Genomic DNA, 26169 nt, shown 5'->3' with positions numbered 1-26169 from the left:
CTCCCAAAATAACATGCTTTGGGACCATTTCTGTGATTTACTAAAATTGACTATGACAAGAATTGTGTCCATACTCTCTTTCACCTCCTTTGTAATTCTAGCACCAACTTTTAAAGTAATGAGAACTTTTGCACTATGACAAAGGCCAGTAGATAACAAAACTAGTTAAATGTTTGATTGTTGATAATGATTACTATGATATTGCTATCACAAATACTCCTGTAATGACATAGTTACCTTAATCATCATTGAACAATGAAACATTACTTTAAATATAACCATGTTCTGTTGTCTGATAGATTCCATAGACATAGTTATAAATATTATTTCTTATCATTTATCAAATTTTCATAACATAATCTGCATGATGGTTTAGCATAGTTGACACATTTGTTATTTGAAATGAAAGAGCTAACACTTCTAATTCCATCAACCTTTATTAGTTTACAAGCCTTGAAGCTTCAGAAACAATAATTCAAACTTTCAGTACCTGGACAGGTAATTCGTACTGTTTCAGTTTTAGGCTTTACTCTGGATACAAAAATGGGAAAATCATGAACAAATGATCCTTAAATCTTCTTTGACCATGGGAGTTTGATGACATGCTGCTTGTCAAGAAAATCTTCTTCCTCCTCATCAGTACTGCTCCCAGAAAATGACAGCGCAGATTGGATTTGGGAATCTTTTCCAGAAAAGCTGCAGATACATTAAAGAATCAATACACAATATATAGAAGCAGGTTTCAGCTTTCATTTATCTTCTGATCGATACTACATACATATATTGAAGTCATTGGAAGCTAGCAGGTATGAGGCGGTTTTACTAGACTCAGCTATAATTTTCAACATGCCCAGGAATCTAAGCCCTCCTTTTAATGAGAAATCCTCATCATTTTCCCACTCCTAAGAAATAAAGCCACAATGGACACATGGAGAGAGGATGTTACGGTCACTGGTGGCATCTTCTGTTGATGATCCGGGAAGAGACTTCAGAAGCACGCAAGGCTTCAGCTTCACCATCAACCACAGTCATCATCAGGTTGATCATTTCACAGAACCCCAATAAACACGCCGCCAGAGGAATCACTTCACTTATATAGACTAAATTATTAGGATAAGGTGATAATATAGTTAAGATATGCCAAGACCAAAATTATGTTCAGTTATTTTATTGCACTGCATGTCTTTATTAAGGGGGTGGAATTTGGGGGGCAGTGGAGATAGACAGATTTCCTCACCCATGTAGGAAACAAAGGTATCTCAGGAGGACCACCGAGGAATTTATATATAAGTCATATTTTTCTTTCTGAGGCCACTTAGATTTTCATTCATATAGGTATAGATATAGCTAGCTAGCTATAGTCTTATACCTATACATCCAATATGAAATCCTTTGTCCTCTGATGAATATAACACATCATTTTTTTCATATACCATAAAATCTAAAACAGTTCATCAGCTTCGATCTATGGACCAGTGCAGATATATCTGTGATAAAAGTTCCACTCATTCAAGTAGAGCAAATATAAGGAAAAGGTAGTTACTTTAAAAAATTCTACTTTTTACTGTTTGTTCTCTTTATAGTCTTACTACTTTCTTTTAGGAAATAATGGTGAATACATCTGCATTTGGTTGAATTTTAATGACATTTTATGGAAAACAGAAGCTTCATATTGATGCATTTTTAAAAAGCCGCTTAGTGTTAAAAATGAAAAAGAGAAAACAATTCAAGAGCCAAAGCTAAATGATTTCCTTCTTAGAGTGACACAAAAACAAAGTCCTGATTACTTTTGACTGTAATATTAGACTTTAGCCAAAGAAATTTATACTCAAAGGACTTTGATTGCACATTTATCTTACTTAGAAATGCTAAAAGGAACCATCCTCCTTCTCCAAAAATTACAGTAGGTCAAAAATGTAGCTACACAGGAGTTTGCTTTTCAGAAACTTTAATTAGGAATACAAGTTGATTCCCATCTATATCACTACCTTATGTGAAGAAAAAATGAAATTATACAGATTAAAATATTGTTAATAACCTAAACTCCATTTCAGGAAAGAAATGTCCCAATAGTATTCCAGCCTAGAAACTGTTTTCCTGGAGAATGATTCTATTACTGTAAAATAGTGAAATTTAGTAGGTTAATTAGTTCAAGGAGGATATCTAGGTTTCAGAGTAAGGAAAACTTTGGTAGAAATATTAAATTCCACATGTCTTTTCCCTATTATGATGCACATTGTAAAGCAGAGAACTGTATTATCCTATTAAAGTAGTAACTTTGTAAGCTTTTTCCTCAGGTGTGAATTTTACTCAATTCAGCAAAGAGCCTAAATATTTTACAAAGACTGGCCACAGAAATGATCCCTACAGGAGACCATTTTTCTTCATATAGTAAAGATTATTAATTGTGTTTGCCCCAACTTTACTATGAGGTGCCCTAATACATAACCTACCTTAAGTCCTCTGTGGAGCAGGACTCGCTCATGAGTGTGGTGTTAAAGAAATCGGTGGAAATCTGCATTGTATTTGGCCAGTCATTGTTGGATGCTGGTAACTCATCTGAGACTGGACTGCTAAACCTTTCTGAAGAATCTGAAATATTTTATTGGACACATTATTAACAAAGGAGCTCAAGAAATAAACATAGCATATACTGCTGGAAGTTTATCCACAACAAATGCAAGCAGTGCAAAAGGAAGTCGTCACAGATTGGAATTACCCTATCTCAATTTCCAAATGTTTGTAGGTCAGTGGAATAGGACCTAAATTGGCTATGAGATTTTAATCTGAGATTACATGGAAATTGATGAGGGAGAATGCTTGCTTGGAATGTTTGGCACTGAGTTTTACATAGATCTATGTGTGTCATGTCATCTTAATCACTATCAACTTAAACACACATTGTATTTATACTATGAATCAACTAGACTGAGAGAGAACTCACAAAATCTCAAAGGAAATCAAATGGTCCTTCTTTACAGTTAGACTATAATGCAACTTCTCAAGTTGCGTAGATGTTAAACTTTTTAAATTTTTTTTTCCTCTAAGAAGTAAAGGATTTCCCTGCACACCCTGAGGAAGGTTTTAACCTTAGCAAAGCTGCTCACTCCTCTGTGACTCCCTTGCTTTTGGTAAATAATTATTTGTATCTGAAGTAGGAATAAACCTTAAAAATCCTCTCCTTTTTTCTTTTTAAATCAAGCTAGCTAAAGTTCAGCCTAGGTAGGGACAAAAAACTGTGCAAGTTATGCAAACAAAATGTTTATGCAACCATATCTTTATATCAAAAGGGCTTCAATAAAGCCCTTGTTTTGGCATTGCTGAAGTTGTAAAAGCTATCTAATATATACAGAAAATTATACTATAATGGTATTAAAGCTGTCATTGAGTGCTACTCCTCATTTCATGTATATGCAAGTACATCAGAAGGATCAAACACCAAATGACAAGTATTAGGTTCTACACTACAGAGATGTTTTCATTTCCTTTTCCTAAATTAGCAGTAGAATGAAGTTTTTAACCAGGCAAAGATTTCCTGTGGAGAATAAATTACATTACTGCCAGGAAAAGATACAATACACCGACTGAGGTAAGGTGTCCTTACAATTGTTTTAGCCCAGTCATGTTCAAATTATGATACATGGGTAAAATAAGTAGCTTTAGGTTGATGATTTCTGTCCTGCCTTTCCTCAAGCAGTCAGGAAAGGTTGACTAGATCCCAAAAGATTCTTAAGCTAATAAGTGAAAACCACGTAAACACCCCCATCCTCATTAACCTCACATAGGGGTTAGAAATTGGAGGACCAACAAATAAACTGGAAAGCAGAACAGCTGGAAATAAACCATGCCCTTTTTGCCTGCCAAATACTATGAATTACTCTATTCCAGAATCTGATGCTTTAGTTGTAAGCTATTGTCTCCTTTCCTGATTTCTGCAAGGTGAAAGAATCTAGCTACCCAAGGTACATTTATACAATTTGGTAGAAAGGAACAGTCTCCCAGTACAGGAGACAATACATTATTTTAAATGATTTTTATAGAACTAAAGCTACATCAAAACATTTAGGTCTGAGGAATCCTACCAGGAAAGGCTTTCTGATTCTACTTTATGAGATTTTTAAGCTACAATTGAACGAACCTCGTTAAAGCTAAATTAGATCATACAAATGGAATAAATCTATTTGGTTGAATCACAAATTCTCAAATTTATATTCCAAAATAAATGTGCGAAGTCAGTAAGAGCAAAGGTGACATCATTTGACTTTATTTATTTTTATTTATTTATTTTTTTTTTGCTAGTCCTGGGCTTGACTCAGGGTCTGAGCACTGTTTCTGGCTTTTTTTTTTTTCTCAAGTCTAGCACTCTACCACTTGAGCCACATTACCCACTTCTGGCTTTTTCTGTGTATGTGGTAATGAGAAATCGAATCCAGGGCTTCATGCATGCTAGGCGAGCACTCTACCACTAAGTCACATTCCCAGCCCATCATTTGACTTTAGTAATGGAAAAGTCCAGACAGAAAAAAAACAGTACTATTTGCAAAAACCTTATTACAAGTTAGTGTTGAAACTAAAAAGCACTAAAAAAAAAATCTAAGAATCTGATTCTTCTAATAGAGTGCCAAATAAGGCTGGACTGACATTTCTACAAGAAAATTTTACGTAACAGTGAGGAAGTTAGCTGATGGTTGAGGAGGTATAGAAGTCAAATTTCTTTATTAATCCCTGAAGTAAGTGTCTATCTTTCTCTGATCGGTAAGAATTTTCATAAGAACAATAATACCGAAAGGGGAATTTTTTAAATAAATGTAGTTTCCAGGTGCAGTTCAAATTCTGAAGCCATTCAATATATGTATCTATGTATCTATGTATGTATATACATATACACACCTTTATGCATATACACGTATATAAATATTCCAAAGGGGAATGTGGAAAAATAAATTTTTAAAAATAACAACAAAGGAGGTAAATTGGATCAAAATACATTGCAGCCATGTTTAGAAAGAGAGCAGAGAGAATTCTTTGTAATCCATATATGCTAACAAAAATCCCTTTTGCCACTGTCATAGAATCTGCTGGACAGAACTGGCAGGCTCTCAGTGTCTTACTTTTGGTCTTGTGCCTCTTTTTCTTATTTTTCCCATCCTTTCACCTTCACGGTGACTGTACCCTCTCTTGCATGGTCATATACTGATGTGAGGTGAGAGTTTTATTTTATTTGTAGTTCTGTCATGTGATATAGGGGCAGATCTGCCAGTGTTTATGAAGTCATTGCCTTGCTCAGGGCCTCCCAGGCTGAACCTAAAAGGAGAAATTTAGAATAGCACCTGCCTTACCTACATGGTGCAATTAAGGCCAACTGAAAAGTCAAAGTTGATAGTGCATGCCTGTTATCCTAGTATCAGCACACAGGTGACTGAAGCTAAGAGATTACCCAATTCAAGACTATCCAACCTGGGATATATAGTAATCTGTGTCTCAAAATGATAAAATTAATCCAACAAGTGATCATTGCTACTCATGAATGGGTGGCCTCATATTCTGTGTGTCAATTTTACATGCTGACAGCCACACCTCTGATCAATACTTAATTTTTCAAATACTTTTCTGTAAATTCAAGTCACCCAGAAGCATAATGGCTGGAGTAGAGTTACCAAAGCTGCTGCCTTTGTAAGAGATGGATACATAATTTGATAGCTAGCCATTTCCATTGGGTGGGCATCTCCAGAATTTAATTTATTACTCAGTGATCGACCTGTGAACAGAAGCTGCAGTTCCAGCTAGGGTCAGGTTAAGCTTAGTTTTTGTTTTAATGTATATTTTCTTGTTTAAAAACAAACAAACACTTTTTCTCCTTGATTACTTAGTTCAGTGAACCAGCTCTCAGCTTATGCAAACATAAGATTTCTATGAGGACTTGAGGCCCACTAACACCCTTAAGCCATAAACAACTGTGTTTCAAATTAATCTTTCTAGGCTATTAAAAAAGTAAATATTTTAAAGTGCATTTTTTACTAATACTATTTCATAATGCATATTTTTGCAAATTTCCCCAGGCCTTCACAATATCTCCAAACTGATAAGGTACCTCAGTAAGTAGATTATACTGATACTTTCAGCTCATTAATAAGGGGAATACTGTGTGATTTACAAAGATATCTGTGGAAGGAATAATAAATACAACCCCTGAAGCAACACAGAGCACAGCTCTTAGAACTGACTAAAACTTAAGTCTCATAAGAGTACCCTACCTTATTGTCTGTGGGAAGTTACACTGAATGCTTTCGCCTATAATCCATCAGTGTTTGAGGACTGACTATATGGTAGGCACTATTAGTTATATGAGAAGATAGAGATAAATTTCCCAGATAGAATATTCATACATAATTTAATTCAATCAGCAATGCTTTTAGATAGAACCTTCATTATGCTTAGCTTTTATCCATAGAAGAAGGGGCAAACAGAGAAGGACGGACAGACAGAGCGAGCGAGAGAGAGAGAGAGAGAGAGAGAGAGAGAGAGAGATTTGTGAGAAGAGAGATATTACCTTGGTAACAATAGCTCATGGCTATCATCCTAGCTACTCAGATAATCTAGGCAGGAAAGTCCCTCAGATTTATCTCTAATTAGCCACCAAAAAGGCGGAAGCAAAGCTGTGACTCAAGTGGTAGAACACTGACATTGAGCAAAAACAGCTCAATGTAGCCCAGGACCTGAGTTCAAGCCCGAGGACCATCCTGCTCCCCTGTTCCCTATTGTAGGGAGTACAGCTGACTCCATCTTGATTAGGGAAACATGACAGGAAATGTTGGGGGGGGAGTAGATTAGGTCAACCTGACTCCAAAATTCTGCTTCTGTAAATGGCTTGCTTATTTGTTACTTGCTCCACCCCCTGTGTTAACTTCCTACATCTGTGCAACGCTTGTTTTGTTGCATGCTTTACCTCCTACATCTGTGAATTTATTGCTTGCTCTACCCCCTGCATCAAGACCCTACATCTGTGCTATGCTTTTACTTTTATAAACCCCAATTTGAGGACTGCTCTGGATCACTGTGGCAGCTCCTCAGTCTGCGCTGTGTCCCTGGCCCGTCAGCCCACTTTATGCTTCCCCAATAAATTCATCTTTTTGCTTAAGACTGTCCCTGAGTGGTGGACTCTTGGAGGGACGGGGAATCCCTTCCCTCAAACCCCGTAACGTTTCTAACTCTGTAACACTCTCAACACACACACACACACACACACACACACACACACACAAAAGAAATTAAGAAAGGAAGTTGTCCACTAATGAAGCTAATGAGTGATATCTAGACTGGATATCTAGTGATATCCAGACTCCTTGGAGCTGGGCCTGGCTTTCAACAATACTAATTTCCTGTCTCTGGTCTAATCTGAGAACTTTCTTTGCAGCCTACACACACACACACACACACACACACACACACACACACACACACACACACACACACCTTGGTTCACCTCGGCTAGATCAGCAGTGGCCTCTGATAGCTATAGCAACCTAAATGAAAGGAGGAACCATGCCATTTATTTTCTTCCTTTTATTCTCCTTGCTTCTTGGAGTATTTTTTTTTCTCATGGAGCTTAGGAAGAAAAAGGAGACATAAGCTGGAATGAAAAGAAAACAGAGCAGAAAGGTTGCTTGTCACATGGGTGTGTTATTCATGGGGGGACCTGAGCACATGTACATTTTCCTCAAGGGTCATGATGCTCGCTGTAGCTTTGTGAGGCCAGATCTCACAGACGGTTTTGCAGACAGCTTCTGCCCCCATGGATGCTAAGTAGAAGACGAGGTTCTTATGCAGAATCAGAAACTTTTTCCTCACTGAGGTTTTAGTTCACTGGAGCAACTGTTACCTCAGTGACTCCTGGGTTGACCAGGGTGACCAGCCTTATTTTCCCTTCCTCAGAACGTTCACTCATGCAAATTCCATCTTACCAGTGGAAGTGCACCAACCCTGGGTAGTATGTGTGAGGCTCTGTAGAGGAGCCACAGAAAAGGCCTGCAGTGCAGAGGTTGTGCACTGTGAAGGGGAGCTCCACGAGAGAAAACGTGCTGCATTCTAAGAGAAAACACTGGCGCTGCTATCCCAGAAAACAGTGACACAGGCACCGAACGAAGCTCTTGTGAAAGAAAAATGATAGAGAAAATAGAAAGGTTAGGATAACAGGAAAAAAAAACAACAACACTACTATTGGTTCATTTCTATCTTCTCTTCGTACATAATGGGATTTATCAGTTTGTCAAAATATGTCTTTTATTTTCCAATTAAGATCTGTAGATTTAGTTCAGACTTGTCTTTGCTTTATTTCTGAAGCCTTTCTTGTAGGAATTCACTTCCAGAAGATTAATTTCAATGTTTAGTAATTAAGAGGAATAAATAAACTGGAACCTGGTGGCTCACGCCTGTAAAGCTACTCAGGAGGCTGAGATCTGATGATCAAAGCCAGCCTAAGCGGGAAAGTCAATGAGACTCTTATCTCCAATTAACCATCAGAAAATGGGAAGTGGCAGTGTGGCTCAAAGTGGTAGAGAGCTAGAATTGGGCAAAAACGATCAGGGAGAGTACCCAGACCCCAAGTTCAAGCCTCATGATCTACCAATGACATAAGGAAAAAGAGGAATAAATAAATGAAGGTAGAAGTGAGTTATAAACCTTTACCTGTTTTGAAATCCACTTACTGAGTCATTTATTTATATAAATAAACAAAAAACATAAAATTAGAAATCAAATAGAGATAGAGATCCCAAAATAAATTTTGACACAGGGCAACCAGAATTAGAGACAAGATTTACTGTGGTGAGGCTGGGTTACATTCTCACGTATTTCATCTACTCAACCCAGTACCCTAGCCTCAAACTAGCAACAGGAATAGGAAAGCCACAAGAGAACGGAAAGTCTCACCCACACCACGTTAGCCTGAAGACACGTGAATGAAGGGAAGTTAGGAAAATGTGTCTACAATCTGTTTAAAGCCTCTAAAACACTACAAGAGCTCAGCAGTAAAACAAAACAAAATTATAAACTTATAGATGTCCACAGAGAGGCACAGTATGCTTGAGGTCAAATCCTAAAATGTTTGATGTTTAACAAAATTTAGGAAAAGGAAAGCAAGCCCAGATGTTAAACCAATGGACCTTGATCTCCGTCCTCTCCTCCTCCCTGTGCCTTTGAATTAGCCGGATCCATAAAAGAGTGTGAAATCCAACCCAAGGCAGGGACTCCATTGGAAACACTGACCAAGGATTTCAGCCGTAATTTAGTGTCATTTTTATCAGAAAAGATATGTGGTATAAACAGAGCAGTCCACAGTAAGCATATGCAAGTAAGACACCAAGAATTGACACCGTAACTGAATTTGTCCACCCAGATGAATCCAAGGATCCATATAGTATGCAAAATAAAGGAGAGGGAAAGTGAGAAAAACGATGGAGGAGGTTACAAGTATGACAAGAAATGTACTCAGTACCTCGCATATGTAATTGTAACCCCTCTGTACATCACCTTAACAATAAAATTAAAGTTAAAAAAAAACATCAAAATCATACATTAGAACCCACAAGTCCTTTGGCTACAAATGAAATGAAGACAAATTTTAGGTAGAGTAAAATTTATCTCCAAGATAATACAACATTTCAGTCACAAAAAGGGAAGTTATTCAATGGTCCTCCATTCCTTGATTGGATCTTTTTGCCAGAAAACAGTAGGCTATAACAAACACTATTAAAACATTTTAAAAATCAAATAAGTCCTGTGGAATAGAGAATCATATTGTAGCAGTGTTGACTTTGTTATGTTGATCATTGTCCTTTAATAAAAGGTATTATTATTATTTTGAGAAAGCATAGACAGAAATATCTTTGATGACGTTACCATATCTGTGACCCTCTTTGAAATAGTTCAAAAAAAGAGCTCTGTATGTGTGCAAAAAGAGAGAAGGAGTCAGAGAAAGACAAAAAGAAAGAGAAAGAGTTGAAACTGGAAGATTTTATGCATGGATTCAGAGTTTTATGTATTATTTTTGCATTTCTTGCAGATTTTCCCTAGGTTTGCAATTACAACAAAATAAAAAGCTACCAAAAGAGTCATAGAAAAAAATTAAAGCAATCTCTTTAGGAGACTACTTTTCATTTAAGTGATACCCATTGTCCAAAATGAAAAGTACTCTTTATTTGACTTACATAACTGTAACCCGTCGGTACATCACCTTCATCATCATAATAAAAAATTTTAAAACTATGTAAAACATTAAAGAGTAGACAAGCAGATAAGCACTAAAATTCTTGCATAGAAGAAAAGCTATAAATGCAAAGGAAAAAAATTAAAAATAAACTAGCTAACTCTACTAGAAAAAATATCACTAATATATTGTTTAAACTTTTTTTTCCTCTGTGCCCAAAGGGACTTTATGTCATTGTTCACGTCCTACGAGGGCTTGATGGGGCTGTCAAGGGCATGCTTGTTAAGCCACATAATGTATACATTTTCCCAAGATGTTATCAAGTGCTACCCAAAGGAAACAAACACAAAGGTTGATGTTTTTCAATAAAAGAGAAAAGTCTTTTTTTTTTTAAATGCTTGTTTGTTTCTGTTAGAGCAACATATGAAGAATGAGACAAAGGGCAGGCTTAACATTATCTAGCATGAAAAATATAGCATTACCTGCAAGATTTCTCAGCACATATAATTCTTCTTCCAGAGAGTGTAAAGCTTGCAGGTCTGCAGCGTTATCTAACGAGGGCTCATTGTGCTCTGTCCTATCAATATACTCAATTTCAGAGATTGCGGAAGCGGCTCTCGGTGGTGACGGGGCAGGAGCTGTGCTTGATCGAGGGCGAGGGGATAAAAGGCAGGAACTTTTCTTCACAGAGTTGGAAAGTGGCAAATTTGCTGTTGAAGGTCGATGTGATTTCTGGACTAAGACAAAAATACAAAAATATGTGTATATATTAACCTAGGTGCTGATAAAATGAAATCCTAGCTACTCCGGAGACTGAGTAGATCAAGGTTCAGAGCCAGCCTGAGGAAAAAAGTTGAGGAGGCTCTAATGTCCAATTGGCTGGCAAAAAAAATAATAAAAATAAAAATCTGAGCATGGGGCATGGGCCAAGTGTTAAAATATCATCCATAAGCAAGCAAGCTCAGTGAGAGCAAGGCCCTGATTTCACAACCTAGTACCAGCACACACACACACACACACACACACACACACACACACACACATACACACACACTAAATCAACTGTTTTTATATTTCCAAGTGAACATTTAAAAATGCAAAATTCTAAACCCTTGAAAATAGGAAAATAACCAAGCATTGGAGATAATCTCATATAGCTGAACACAGCGTGTTAATCTCAAATTCCTTTCCAAGGGTGACTCAAAGAAAACACTTCTGAGTGGTTTTTCTATGTTCAGAAGACAGACTGGGTGTCCTTAATTAAAGAATATTAGCTAAAGCAAAACAAGTCAACATTACACTGTACAACACTGTCTCCACGTCTGTCTGTGCCATGTTTTTAAGTTGCACGGCACTACCACCCAGTGCTGGGGGTGGGGGTACTGCTACTAATGAGCCACCTGGGGTGGAGGCTGTAGAGGTCAGTCTTTCTTTTTAAAGATGGGGATAAAGTAGGCTAATAGGGAAAAGCACATGTCAATTCAATAGCAAAATACAGGATGCAACGTAATTGAAGTGATAGCTCTAATTTCCTAGAACACCAGATAATTCTCAGCTACCCCACGGAATACTTTCCTGGACTCTTAAAGGTGCAGAAACCTTGTGCTGATAGAGCGTCCATCAGGTTCTATGGTCCACCAGGGGTTGTTCCTGCCGTTTTGAAGAAAAGTAACTGACAACCATATATCCCTATATATTCACATAAGTTATATCATTTGTATACACATACATATACATGTGTACAGAGACATATTTATATCCATATGTGTGTATGTGCATATATTTATGGACACGGACATGACTGTGTGTATATGCATATAACTTGTGTGTTTGTGTATTGTATATACATATATACACACATCCTTAAGGTTTGTTGGGTTTTTTTCCCCCAGAGATTTGGGGTTGAATTCAAGACTTCGTACATGCTAGGCAAGTGCCCTACCACTTGAGCCATACCCTCAACCCTTTGGGTTTTGTTTTTTCAGATCTGCTCTTGTCCTTTTGTCCCAGTCAGCCTCAAATCACAATCCTCCAGCTCTCCCCTACTCTACTAGCTGCCATCACTGGAGAACTCTACCACTTCTCGCTTCTTTCTGCGATGAGCACTTCTTAGCTTTTTCCCAAGCCAACCTTGAGCTGTGGTCTTCCTATGTCTGCCTCTGTCTTTTTTTATTTTAATTTTATTTTCAAGGTGATGTACCGAGCGGTTACAGATACATACGTAAGGCAGTGAGTACATTTCTTGTCAAACTTGTTATCTCCTCCCTAATTTTTCTCCCACCTTCCTTGCTCCTCAATCCCCTCACACCAAGTTGTAAAGTTGGTTTACAGCATACTGTCTCTTGCTTAAGAATCATTTTAATGCACAGCCTCTGGAAGAGGTTTCCCATTTTATGAACACCATGAAAAGAATCAATATTTCCTTCACAGCTCCCTAGGAGAGCAAGCTTGTCACTCCTAGTTGGGAGGCCCAGTAGAAAAGCCCCAGGAACACCTTCACCCTGAGGTTACAACACAAATTCTCTGCAGAATGCAAAGGTCTGGATCTATGAGGAAACCACATTCTTTATGGGAGGTCTCAACCAAGGCAAAAGTTAAATCAATTCAGAACACTTATTAAAATACAAACAACTGGAAGACATTATTAGTAAGGTCTGGACTTCTGCCAACATAGGAAAACAGGAAGTGAAGGAAATTTAAAATAGAATAGATGCCCTTCGGAAAACTCAGGAGAGCACAACAGTAGCCGAACTCCTATAGCAGCATCTGGATCGTACAGCTACTGAGGCTAATTGAGCCCAACTGAGAAAATATATATGTACACAAGGGATGGGTCAGATTTAGGATCAGCATGAAGCAGAACACTAAACTGGAAATGCATCTAGTGTGATTTACAGAAACCAAACCAGAGAACAAAATGGAAGCAGCTCCAGTTTGATTCTTTATTTTTTCTCTTGCTTGTTGAAGTAAGTGGATCATTTTCTGTTGTCTTTAAATTTATAAGCTTATTAATATCATTACCAAGGTACAAATTGGATTTAACATTAAGATGGCACTAATGAAAACGGCTACTGTTGAAGTGACCACACCATAATATACTAAAAAATAACCCTGTTGCACATTACAACCATAAAATATATCTTTTGGAATAACTTGCACTATCACTCGCAATGTAACCTTAGGGAATTATTAATAAGAATACATTATACTCTAAATATAACAAAATAAATTTTCTTTGGGTTTAACTAGAGACTAGATGTTCTGTAGTTACTTAGTGAAACTGCTGAATATTAGATAAAACTGAATAATATTAATGGTCACAAAAATGTTGGTAATAATATGAAAAATACATTACTCTCTGGATAATATTTAATGTCATAATAATGTTCTTGCTATTTTAAATACAACAGGAGAACTTGATGAAATGCAATTATATCAACAAGAATAATATCATTGTGAACCAAGAACCCAATGTTTTAGTCCTAAATAAAGTTTTCAAGCATGTCTATTAATATTCTTGATCCACTGTGAAAAGGAGTGAGGATTAATCATCTCAGCAGAATGGCAAGTGAACTTCTAAGAATTCTAAAGTTGGATAAAGAAATGTTTTGAGCAGCTGGAAATGAAGTGGGTTGGAAAGAATTTATGGCCTCATCTCACTGACCTAGGGATCAGGGTATGAGTTGGAACAAGGCAGGCCACATCTCACGTGTAAAATTAAGGAATTGGACAGCGAGCCTTAAATCCCTCCAAACTCTGAGAACCTGTGAATTAATACTAAGCCCAATTCAATTTTCAAGTCAGTTATTAACTCCTAAAACTGCCAGGCATGGTGTCACAATCAGGATATTTAAAAGTGAATGAGACGCTGTCCCTACCCTCAAGTCTTCACGTTTTACCAACACTGTCTTTCTGAACTCACCGATCTGAATTCCCACATTTAGAAACACTGGTTGAGATGTTAGTGTGCCGGCTCCTGTTCTCTCAAAACAAACCAATGAACAGGACAAGCTCGTACTCACCCATTTTCTAACCAAGTAGGGAGACTGCAGGAAATATCTACGTCAAATGACCATGACTGATTCTATGAGGAAGATGAAAGTGACAGAGAGACTCAAGACACCAGCATAGGGCAGGATGGTCTCAAATGTCACCTAGAAAGTCTTCAACAGGACTGACACTCATGAATGAGGAAGAATCAGGTAATGTTTTCCCACTTTCTGTAGGAAGTGCCTTTTATGCAGCAGAATAACATGATTCTATTTATGGTTATAACTTAGAGAAAGTGTTATTTACTCTGCAGAAATTAGATGCTATATATAAATATATAAATATGAATAAATATAAACCACTTTCAGACTATAAATATAAACAGTTTATTCACTGGTTGTAAATGGTAGGTCTTGAAAATAAACTATAGCAAGGTGGGTTGGGGAAAAGTGCTCAAGAGAAATAGGAAGACAGGTGAGAGAGAGTGGCAACTGGCTTGGGCTCACAGGAACAATGGAGGGGAAATGGGTAGACTTGAGCTGGATTGAGAAACAGAAATCATTTGTATTTACAAATGAAAAAGGTGTGTGTGACTGATTGAGCAAGTAGGAGCAAAGGGTGCTCCAAGGTCACACTTAGCATGTTTCTGTGATGGAATCAGGAAGGTGGGGTGGGCAAAGAGTGAAGAAAGTCAATGGACTGGATGCTGAACACCAATTTTGTAGCAACTATATTTTTACACTTGCAACTTTTGAGACCATAGAGGAAGTGGCATCTCTTCATCCACTGGCACAAGCTAACAAGATAGGATTTCTATTACGTTTGGCATATCCAGAAAAAACAGTAGGCTACGGTTATGTCCAGAAAGCCATTTCTCAACTTCGCTAAATGATAAATGTCCTTAACTTCCGACTGAAGTCCACATAGTCTCTAACATCTTCTGTATTTTCAATGGCAAAGTCAGTAGTTTATTATCTCTATTCCTAAAACATATGCCTAATGTGTTCTACCAGTGGCTCATGCCTATAATCCAATTCTAGGGACTCAGGAGATCTGAGCAGCCAGCCAGGGCAGACTGATGAAGGGACACTTATCTCCAATTAACTACCAAAAAGTTACAAATGGAGGTGTGGTCCAAATGATAGAGCACTAGCTTTGAGACAAAAAGCTGAATGGGAGTAACTGAGTTCAAGCCCCAGCTTGAACCAGCACAAAAAAAGAAAAAAGAAGAAAAAACTGGATATCCTATCATGAATTACCTATAAATTTGCAAAAGTTCGTCATTCATAGTCCTTTTGTAAGCGGTATCATAATATATGCAGTATAATTTATTTGTTTGAAAATCTATAAGAGCAGTTTTCCCAAAAGATGAATTTGGATGGAACAGAGTTGTTGGTAGATGCAGATCCCTGAGCTAAATGAAGCAGCTCCCAGTCTGAAGGAATCAGCCTGTCCAACAGTGATCTCCAGAGCAAGCCATCTGCTCTACTGGAGTTGTCCAGTTGGTTTGCTACCCTTAACCGGGAAGAACCTCTACACTGGCCTCTCAGTTCCTGAGTCAAGACACAAAGGCTTATGTTGTACCAAATATCAGCCTAGCTGAAAGGAGCAGGACCTAATGTTGCTAATGGCAAATTATTGACTGTGGCTGATCTGCTCAAATTGATACTTTACACGCATTTGTTAAGATGCAGGTGCACAATACATTTCTTATAGAGCCAGGAGCTGGTAGCCACCAGGTGCCTGTGGCTCATGCCTGTAATCCTAGCTATACAAGAGACAGAGAATAGAGGATTGTGTTTCCAAGTCAATGTGGACAGGAAAGTCCATGAGACTCTTACCTCCAGCTAACCACCAAAAGGGCTGAAGTGGAGCGATGGCCCAAATGGTAGAGTGCTAGCCTTGAGCAACAAAGACCATAGACCATGCCCAGGCCCTGAGTTTAAGCCTCATTACAATAGAGGTATATGCACACATATGGGCACACATGCGTGTGCACACACACACATGCATCTCATAGAGTATGCACATGCATTTAATTTAATTGATTCATAGTCACTTGAAACAGTTCATTTGAAAAGCCTCAAAAGATGCTAGGATTTTTCAGGCTACTTTAGAATTTGATGTGAGAACAGGTACCAAATTATAAAGCCAAAAAAACATTTGTCATAAATAGATGGCTTTTCTACTGCAGGAAAAAAAAATGTGTCTGATGAATTCTCAACCTAAGTGCATACACAAATGATCCAGGGTAGCTAGAGATTTAGTCATAGATTTTTAGGCCAGAGAGACATATAAATCATAGATACATACATACATACACACATACATGCAAACATACATACATACATTCAGATACTCATGGATAAATTTTACATACAAATGTGTGTGTGTTCAAATCATATATAATTAAGTTTCTGGCTTGGAGAAGCTTTAGACCAAGGCATATCTCTACCTTGTTAATTATCCTTCCCCTTCCATGAGCTTTCTAAAACCAGGAAAATGTGAGGGAGGCCCTTATCCCCAGGGCTAAGCATACTAATCACACACCAATCATGTTTGTGTTGACTTGCCTAAATTCACTACTGCAGGATATCTGGCATCCACCCAATACTTCTACAGTGTTTTTCTGTGAAAATTTCTCAAAATGTACTATACCTGGAACTCTGTTTTACAAATAGCATTCCCTAATGCATTATCAGTAACTAAACATAATAAGTAAAGGCTGTAAATCTTTGGAGGATTATTTCTGAATGGAATAATGCATACACTTGTTTCTAGGGTGTTTTGTTTAGTTTTTTGTTTTTACAATTGGTTGGTTGACTGGTTGGGTGGTTGGTTTTAGAAGAAAAGCTCAGGACATTTAGTTAAAATGAATTATTATTGTGAAAACTACTATTCAATTTCCCAGTAAACTGTTAAGACATGATTGGCTAAATAAAGTGAGGCATTATTATGGCACTGTTGCATTGCTTCTGGTCTTACCTCTTTTTTGTGACTTCGTGCTGGGTGATGGGTTCTGGGTGTTCTTCAGGATACCCGAGGTAACCACACTGTCCACATATGAACTTACACTCGTGTCTGGGACCCATGCTCTGTCTCCTAAGAATGACAAAATGATAAGAGGATGTCATTGTGAAACACATCCCTCCTTATGGACCACCAAACTTATTACTGTGACACAGCAGGTGACCACGAAGTATTTATAGATGTCACATACTCACTATCAGAAGTCCAGTGACATTGTTTTGCATGAATAGGAAAAAATCATTCTAAAAAATCACATATCAGCACAAGTCATTCTAAACAGCCAAAGCAAGCTTAAAACAAGAGCTGAATAATTTGCATTTCTATTTCTTAAACTTATAACCCCAAGGTACAATAATCAAAACAGCATAGTTTAGCCAATAAAGGAGATTACAGAACCAAAAATGAAAGCCTCACATAAATGGCAAAAAACATGCTGTTTTTGACTAAACTGAATATATTTATGGTGTGAAACATGATGTTTTAAAATTTGAATACAGGCTGGAATGGCCAGATCAAGCTAATCAGCATATGCCATAAATGAGAAGTTTATTAGATTGGTCCATGGGGGACCTAATTCCACATTTGCATTTACCTGTGAGTGTAACGTGGTTACTGGAATGGTTGCTTTCTAAGCTTTTATGAGAAGGAGATAAGTTGAGTTTTTCATCTTTATTACCAATAAAGAATCTTTCAAGTCCTTGGTATTGTTCAGTTATAGGTTTACTTCTGAGGGCTATTTCTTTTAACAACTAGAAAACAAAATACTCAAAAAAATAAGTTTATTTTCGACCTTCCTAAAACAAAGAAGAACATTAGTTTACTGAACACCTTCCCACATACTAGTACAAGTTCTGCTCTAGAATTTATGTTCTAACTATGGAGACATAATAACATGATGTTTCTGTACAAAATGTTATGAGAAGCGTACAAACCAGAATTATCTGAAAATTTCCATCAATCTAAGGAATACATGAGTTCAGGAAATAAAACTTTTCCTTTCTGTCTTCCTTCTTTTGTTTTCTTCCATTGTTGCCTTTCTAAAAAAAATAAGATTATAGTCCCTTTCTCACCCAGTGTCTTTAAACTAATGTCTAAATATAAAATAATTTCAAAAGTTGAAAGTAAACTGCCAAGTAAAATGTATCTGATCTGATTGTAGTCACTGGAAAAAATATACAATTAGCAAAATAATAATCATGAAGCAAGTACATGACTAAGAATCTGAGACAATCAGCAAAGAAGTAACATGGATTTCTGTAACTAAACTATCAGATTAAGTTTTAAATAGAGGTTGTGTTAAGTTGAAGCTTAGGTTTATGCCAATACTCTAATAATCCATTCTGATATATCCTCTAGTTGTAGGTTAGACTAGAAACAGGAATTTTTAAAATATATAAATCTAGCAGGAAACAAATTGGTAATAGAGAAGATCTCTAGTTGAGCTAAAAATATAATCAGAGAAGATACTGGTATTTAACAGTTCCATAATTGACCTAATTAATGCCCAAGTATAGTCTGTGTCAAAAGAATGCAGAGCAAACTTCTATAACTCTATGTAAATTTATAAACCATACAAATGAAATGCATTCCAAACTAGTAATGAATGACATTCAAAGACAAATCCAAGTCTTTGTTTTCAGGATATCTTTCTCATCTCCCCCAAATTTTGATCATCAAATACCAAAATTCTTTTGACTCTAAGGAAGCTCATATTTGTGTTATACAACTGTAAATTTGGAAATATCTTCACAGTCTTGGCTTATATATAGTTGCATTTTCATTTTTGTCCAAGTGCACAAAGTTAGTTACTGGTAGTTTTAGAACTAGGACCAAGAACACTTATTACATATAACTTAACGCATGATCCAATAGCAGGTTCCGCCTCACTTTACAAGGAACAGTGTTGTACTCAGATTTTGTCTGGAAACATAGAAGCTAAAAATCCTCTTACTTCTTTGAACATGATTATTTCTCTGGTACAGAATGGGTTTGTACATGCTTTCTGCTCAAAAAAATAGCTTCTACCAGAGAAAAAGAAGAAAAGGAGCAGTTCAAGTCTAATCAGAATGGATTTAATGAATTCTCCCAAAGCAAAATTTCAGTCTGTAAACTGAATTGAGGTCCAGTGCTTCCAATGGTGAGTCTAGAAAGTTCTTGGTCTACAGGCCTCCTGTGAGTAGTTCTCTCTAGCTGTAACTCATCAGTTATTCATCACATACATAGCTCATCACGCTTGCCAGCTATAGCTGGCCATTGAGTTTGGGTCCTGTTACAAAGGATAGAAGTGTGTGTGTGTGTGTGTGTGTGTGTGTGTGTGTGTGTGAAAACATTGCCACTATTTTTTACTCATCAATTACAATTACACTGGAATTCATTAACATAGTACTTTCATTATTTATAAAAAGAACCAACTCTTTTGTACAACTATTTAAACATTTTTAAGATTTTGTTTTAGATATCTCCCATCCAAATACTATACCAGGCCCGACCCTGCTTAGCTTCCGAGATTAGACGAGATCGGGTACGTTCAGGGTGGTATGGCCATAGACTAGTTTTAGATACCTATATTTTAAAAATCCTCTAGTCTTTATAAATTGAGATTAATTGCCTAGTATGCTATGTTGATTTTCTCTATTCCAAAGTATTTCAAAATAATCAATTTCTTAGGAATATCCATATAAAGATATAGTGATGGTAAATGCTTATAAAATGTTGCCACATTTATACTCTGCAAATCAAATCTTTTACAATTAAACTGAAACATATTTTGTAGATGTGTCATCCCTCTTAATGAAAGTAGTTGTATCTCATTCATTTTGGTTCCTGTATCACTTTGCATTATTTAAACACAGATTAAGTATCTGTGAGAATTTATAAGACATCCTGTTTTAGGACAATGGAAGGTATACTTTATTTACTGATTTAGCAATATTTATCATGTTTTTACTGTGTCCACCAACTGTCTGAATTGCCCAAATAAAGCTTATTTGTTGTTTTTTTTTTGGTATATAACATACTGGAGTGCTTTGATGTCTTAATTTATATAGTTGGGTATAGTGTTTTCCCAATTTCTCCATCAAAATTAAAGTGGCATTGGAAAATAACTGAGGGGTTTTTGCTTTTTACATGTTCCACAAAAAGTTGAACAATTAGATTATCCATTTTGTTATGGCTTCTTAGAAGTTTACCTGCAGAAGTAACCTCATAGGTCTGTCTAATTTTTTTTTTCATGAGGGGAAAGAAGTTGGAACACACAGCACATTAGAAATTGGCAGCAAGTGGCCCTGCTCCCTTGCAGGCATCAGTTTTCATTCCTCATCTTACCCCTGTGCTCATTTCTCCTCAGCTGACATTTAAGATCCTAGAGTATCTGTGGGGGACTCAATTCCCATTGATGTCACCCAGTGTCACCACATCTGTGACAAAGTAGGAAGCAGAAAGCCAGCACCCCAAGCTGAAATATCCTAGCAGCAGCCTCAATATACCTTACTCAGCATTTTTGTTCCCTTTTTGAGTTTAGTCTCCAGAAAATCCATTTTCAATAAGTATTAAGAATTATGAAAAGTGTAATTCTATACAATCTCCAAGTCACTTATTATTCACCACAATTACTAACAATTTCTAGTATATAGAATAGATTTAAATATATATTTTACATGTGACAATGAGTCACTTAAGCTCTTATGCCTTTGAAGTAGAATTCATTTTTATTAAAACTACACTCGCCCTATTCTTCTTCATCAAAGAAGTTACTCTTTGATTGATGTTAAGTTAGCTGATGGTAAATATAGCTGTAGCACACAGGAACATAGAAGGATGCACTGGATCAAAATGACACTTTCTTCAGAGTTTCTTTAGAAAACAAGTCATTACAGTAATAAATATAAAAATCAACTACCAGTGGTGAGTCTGTAGCTTTAGAGTCTTCCAGGTAAGGCCTTCCACGCAAGTTGCTGCAGTCTGAGGATTCCCCAGTTTCCTCGCAGAATTTCTCCTCAGTAGAGGGTTCATCTACGTCTGTTCTGGGAAAGGAGTTCTCCCTCACTGGTGCTGGGCAGCCATCATCCAGCGTTTTGTTACTTTCCATGCTGATACATTTTTCTCTTCCATTTTTTGCAGAAGAACTATTTTCCCCTGTGTTGTCGATGTCAGAAGAATGAACATGTTTATCCACAGTGCTGTCAGTATCTGTATCTGAGGTTCCTGCCATGGAAAAGGACATATTTACAAGAGGTAAATAAATGGATTTCCAGTAACTTGATTAAATAGATTAAAATTCAAGTTTTAGTCATCAAAATGATTACAAGTTCATTACTGAGGATTCAGTATTAAAACACTTCCGCATTGCTTATATTCATAAGTGGCAATCACTATACAGTCAAATGTTAATGAGATAGACTAATGAAAGTTAACAAGAGGTTATTTTGCAGGGAACTTTAGAATATATATATACGCACACACACATATATATGCGTTATTCTATATATACATAGATATAGTTGTCATATATACATAATATATATATACACACGTAGATACACACAAATATTTTAAAAACTGTTCAAAATGCTGAGCATTGGTGTTTGACACCTATAATCCTAGCTGGAGTTTGAGATCTGAGGGCAGAGGTTCAAAGCTAGCCTGTGCAGACAAATCAGAGCAACTCTGATCTTCAACTAACCAGAAAAAAGACAAAACTGGAAAAGGTGGTCCAAGTGGTAGAGTAACAGCTAAGAGTGGAAAAAGTGAAGAAGAAATTGAGGCCTTCGTGCAAGCCCCAGTGCTACTACAAAAAACATTCAAAATTAAATCATGTGTCGTTAGGGATTTGAAAACAAAAAAAAAAATAAGCCATCACTACAAAAGTACTAGAGTAGAATAAATCTGAAACACTGACAACAAAAGTGGTTGAGGATCTTTGTAGCCACTTTGTCAATTTCTTATTTTTGGTACTATTTCTGGGACTTCAGCTTGGCTTTTCTGTCATGAATGGTGTTTTCCCCTTTGGACTTCACCTCTAGTCCTTCATTTTGCTGATTAATTGGAGATACAAGTCTCTCAGAGTTTTCTGCTAAGGTTGGTCTTGAACTGTCATCCTCAGTTGTGAGCTTCCTGCATAGCTAGGATTACAGTCATAAGCCACAAACACCTAACTCAAAACCCAATGCATTCTTCCATATACCCGAGCCATCATTTTCCCTTGGTAGATTCCCAAATGTGACTTATTAAGAGCTCACATGTGGGTGTGAATGTCAATTTTATTCATGATTGAGAAAGCCTCCAAACCTCCAATATGCCCTTCAGTAAGGAAATTGACCAAGACATTTGCAGTTGATTACTTGACTATCATTTGTTAGTAAAAGCATGAGCGTTGGTGGAGTGCAGTGGTGATACTGCGCCTGCAGCTGTGGGGATAGAGGGCCTACAGGAAAACCAGAATTTCTGCTCAATTCTGATACATACCTAAATGAATTCTAAGAATGAACAATTTGAGAGTGTCTTTAAGATTATTGGGTCATTATTTTCCCATTGGATATTGGAATCTGATACTTTCCCGCCAACCACTTATTTCTGGATCAGATCTGGAACCTAATAAAGGCCGGAATTATAATACAGATGAGGTTCATACTTGGCCCTAAAGAGTCAAGGGCTCTTAGTCACTGAAAATGGCGAGAACAGAAAGGTTCCCCCATATCAACCTGTTCCTTGCTTTCTCTTGCCCCATCTTCAAGGTTATCGTAAAGCTTACAAATTATTGTATCTCCCCAAGAATCTCTCAAGTTCTTCACATAAGAAGTAAGTATCCATTTTCTTTATGTTGGATCAGTCAGGTACAATGTTTGAGTGGAAGCCAGGATATTATCTAGTTCTAATGTTTAGATCAACAAAATGAAGTCAAATGGAAGCAGTAATATTTGATAGTGATGCGGAGATTGAAAGGAATGAACGCCAAAGCTGACTCCTGGTCTAGCTAGGATAACTTACTGCAAATCTAGAAAACTCCCTCACAATCAGGAAAGAAAAGCTAGGCATTTACCCATAAAATGCTAATCTGGAAAATCAAGGTACTACTAGTAACAATGACACATAAAGATGAAGATGTGTTGTAGGCTTTATCTCATATAAACCTTTCCATCAGTATAAAGGGAATACTTTGAGCATGGGGAAATACTTAGTTGAAAGTAAGGACAACAGATTGGCATTATGACTTTTGTCACTAAAAGTTCATCTATTTAATCTTTCCAGTGCTAGTTTAGTCTACAATACCTTGTAGAAAGAGCTTTAGATAGGCTTCTATTTCTGATCTACATTATCCCATTGATTAAGAAGAGTCTTTGCTAAACAATGTTATATTTTCAATCCATTTTCTTCTAAGGGCTATAATAAGCAGAATGGGAAAAACCTTTGTAGACTCCAGGAGTTTTCTGTTCTACAGACAAATTTGTCTGGACTCCAAATATTCATTGTAGATAATATTAGCAAGAAGAGGAATCATTACCTTGGAAATTAATGTTGCCATAGGAAGAGCTGCTTCTCAGGCAAAGACTTGAGAAGTCTGTCTTCCCCTTATTTGTAATATGATGTTGATAGATGTCAATTTCATAGGGAAATCCACTCTTCTGACAATCGGGAAATGTAAAACTTCCAGGTTTGAAGACACGCACAATTGCAAAGTTAAAAGACATGTTATAAAATACTCTTGTTTTTAAAGCAAAGTTTCTTTAATATTAATGTCGGTTTTGTACCTTGGTACTGATTTTAACTTTATTGTTCACATAGTGTAAACTACAGGTAACTAAATCTTATGTGTTAATGGGATAAGTAACTGATCAAATTCAATTTTGTGGCAAAATTTCAAATAATTTTGGTTTTTGTTTGCTTGCTTGCTTTTCTTATTTATTGTCAAAGTGATGTACAGAGAGGTTACAGTTTCATACATTAGGCATTGGATACATTTCTTGTACTGTTTGTTACCTCCTCCCTCATTCCCCCATCCCCCCTCCCCCTTTCCCTCTCCTCTCATGAGATGTTCAGTTGGTTTACACCAAACAGTTTGCAAGTATTGCTTTTGGAGTCGTTTGTCTTTTAATCCTGTGTCTCTCGAATTTGGTATTCCCTTTCACTTTCCTAGTTCTAATGTTCCTTCTTCCAAATGGAGTTACCTGAAAAACTCATTGAACTTTGATGGTTTAACATATGAACCTATTATTTGTTCAGGAAATAACAGTGAGGCAGAGCCTCAGGACTGTAATGCTAGCTCAGATTGGAAGGCTCATGATTCCAAACCAGGCTGGCAGAAAAGTTCATGAAACTCCATTTCAATAACTCCAACTCAGTAATTCACCTTGGTCATAGCAAAGACTTAGCAAAAATGCTAAAAAGTCAGCAAAAATGCTATTCATTTACTGAGAATTCCACAGTGGATATAAAGCTTTTATCTGATAATTAGAAAAATTATCTCCTGTCTATGTCCTTCTTTCATGTGCATACTGATCAATGGCAGATATCTGGCTCTAGGTGTAGAGATGGAGGTATTTGTGCATACAAAAGCCACCCTTAGACCCAGAGCTGTCATGAAACAATAAAAAGGCCCAAGTTGATCTGAAGAAATAGTACTAATAGATCAGAGCTCATGAAGAAAACTTTATTCTCCTCTTTATTAAAGTCAATAATTTCAGGACCAAAACACGTAAATTCATAATTCTCAGTGGCGAAAAGAAGGTGGGGCAATATTTAACATTGAGAACAAATAGATCAAGGTATTATTTTTCATATTGATCATGAGAAAAATTCTACAAAACAATTACATAATAAACTGTTAGTCTTCATTAATGTAGTTTATTATATTATTAAAAATCTACCTAAGAGGTAATCTATAGTAAACAAACTCTTTAAATTTCTCAGTTTCACCATTTCCATATCTTTCACTTAGGGTTCATAGCAAACTAAAGAACAACCTTAGGGAATAAAGTTAATATGAAATACATGACACAAATTCATAACAATCTATTAAACAATCCAAATATGAAGCAACAGTACAAACTTATCACTGGAGTCCATTTCTTTAAATTGCTGAATGTGTATAAATAATATTTCTGTACATGAAGTTTTAGAAGGCGTAATTAAAATTAACATTAGAGGCACATCTTTGACCCCATGAATTTCTCATTTAAAGATATTCCTGATTTTCATGTTTGATTTTTTTAATAAAATCCACATATGAATTATAAAGACCTTACCTTAGTTGACTGTCTGAATCAGCGAGTTCAACTTTGTAAGGAACAGCATGTTCTTCCAATTCCTCTTCACAAGTCTTAATAAATATATGTAAAATAATATTGGTATCTTTAGCAGATTTATTATACAGTAGCCGGCTAATGGCGAGTGACACTTAAGAGTATTTTCTCCCAACAAATGATATCATGAGTACTCTAATTATAGCCTGCAATTCTAGGAGAACTAAGCAAATCCAATTCTTTTGTCACTGAATGTGCTGGAATTGTCAGTTACTTTGTCACAACTAGCACACATGGAGCCTACAGTAATAATTTGTATTTCATTAGGCAATTACTAAGCACCAAGTAGACTTAAGACTTAGTGGTTCCTAGTTCTCTGACTGCCATATCATAAATGTATTCAATGCACCAAAACGTCAGGAAATAGCATGTATGTGAATGTGTGTATACATGTGTATATCTGCGTGCATTTGCTCAATGTCTCAAACTAACCCAGAGGAGAAATGAAAACAATGCTAATGAGAGAGAAGAAAAAGAAAATGTCACCAAGTACCAATCTAAACAAGAAAGCTGGGTGCTTGTGACTTAGGTGTGTAATCCTAGCTACTGAGGAGGCTAAGATATGAGGATCACAGTGCCAAGCCAGTCTGGGCAGGAACATCCATGAGACTCTTCTCTCCAATTAACCACCAGAAAATGGAAGTTGAG

General features: G+C 36.7%; 1 protein-coding gene across 1 annotated transcript in view; it reads right to left on the bottom strand.

Moving 5' to 3' along the window:
* Positions 1-569: 569 nt before the first annotated feature.
* Positions 570-26169, bottom strand: part of Zbbx (zinc finger B-box domain containing) — a 70935-nt gene continuing 45335 nt past the window's right edge. The window contains exons 12-19 of the mRNA XM_048345849.1: positions 25465-25538; positions 23724-23866; positions 21123-21427; positions 17817-17973; positions 17180-17296; positions 10687-10941; positions 2454-2592; positions 570-696 (exon numbers count right to left, since the gene is read on the bottom strand). Coding sequence (XP_048201806.1) covers positions 570-696; positions 2454-2592; positions 10687-10941; positions 17180-17296; positions 17817-17973; positions 21123-21427; positions 23724-23866; positions 25465-25538 — 1317 coding nt within the window. The remainder of the gene's footprint in view (positions 697-2453; positions 2593-10686; positions 10942-17179; positions 17297-17816; positions 17974-21122; positions 21428-23723; positions 23867-25464; positions 25539-26169) is intronic.

Source organism: Perognathus longimembris, chromosome 5, assembly GCF_023159225.1.
Source record: "Perognathus longimembris pacificus isolate PPM17 chromosome 5, ASM2315922v1, whole genome shotgun sequence".
NCBI classification, from domain to species: Eukaryota; Metazoa; Chordata; class Mammalia; order Rodentia; family Heteromyidae; genus Perognathus; species Perognathus longimembris.
This window is presented reverse-complemented; position numbering and strand designations above follow the sequence as displayed.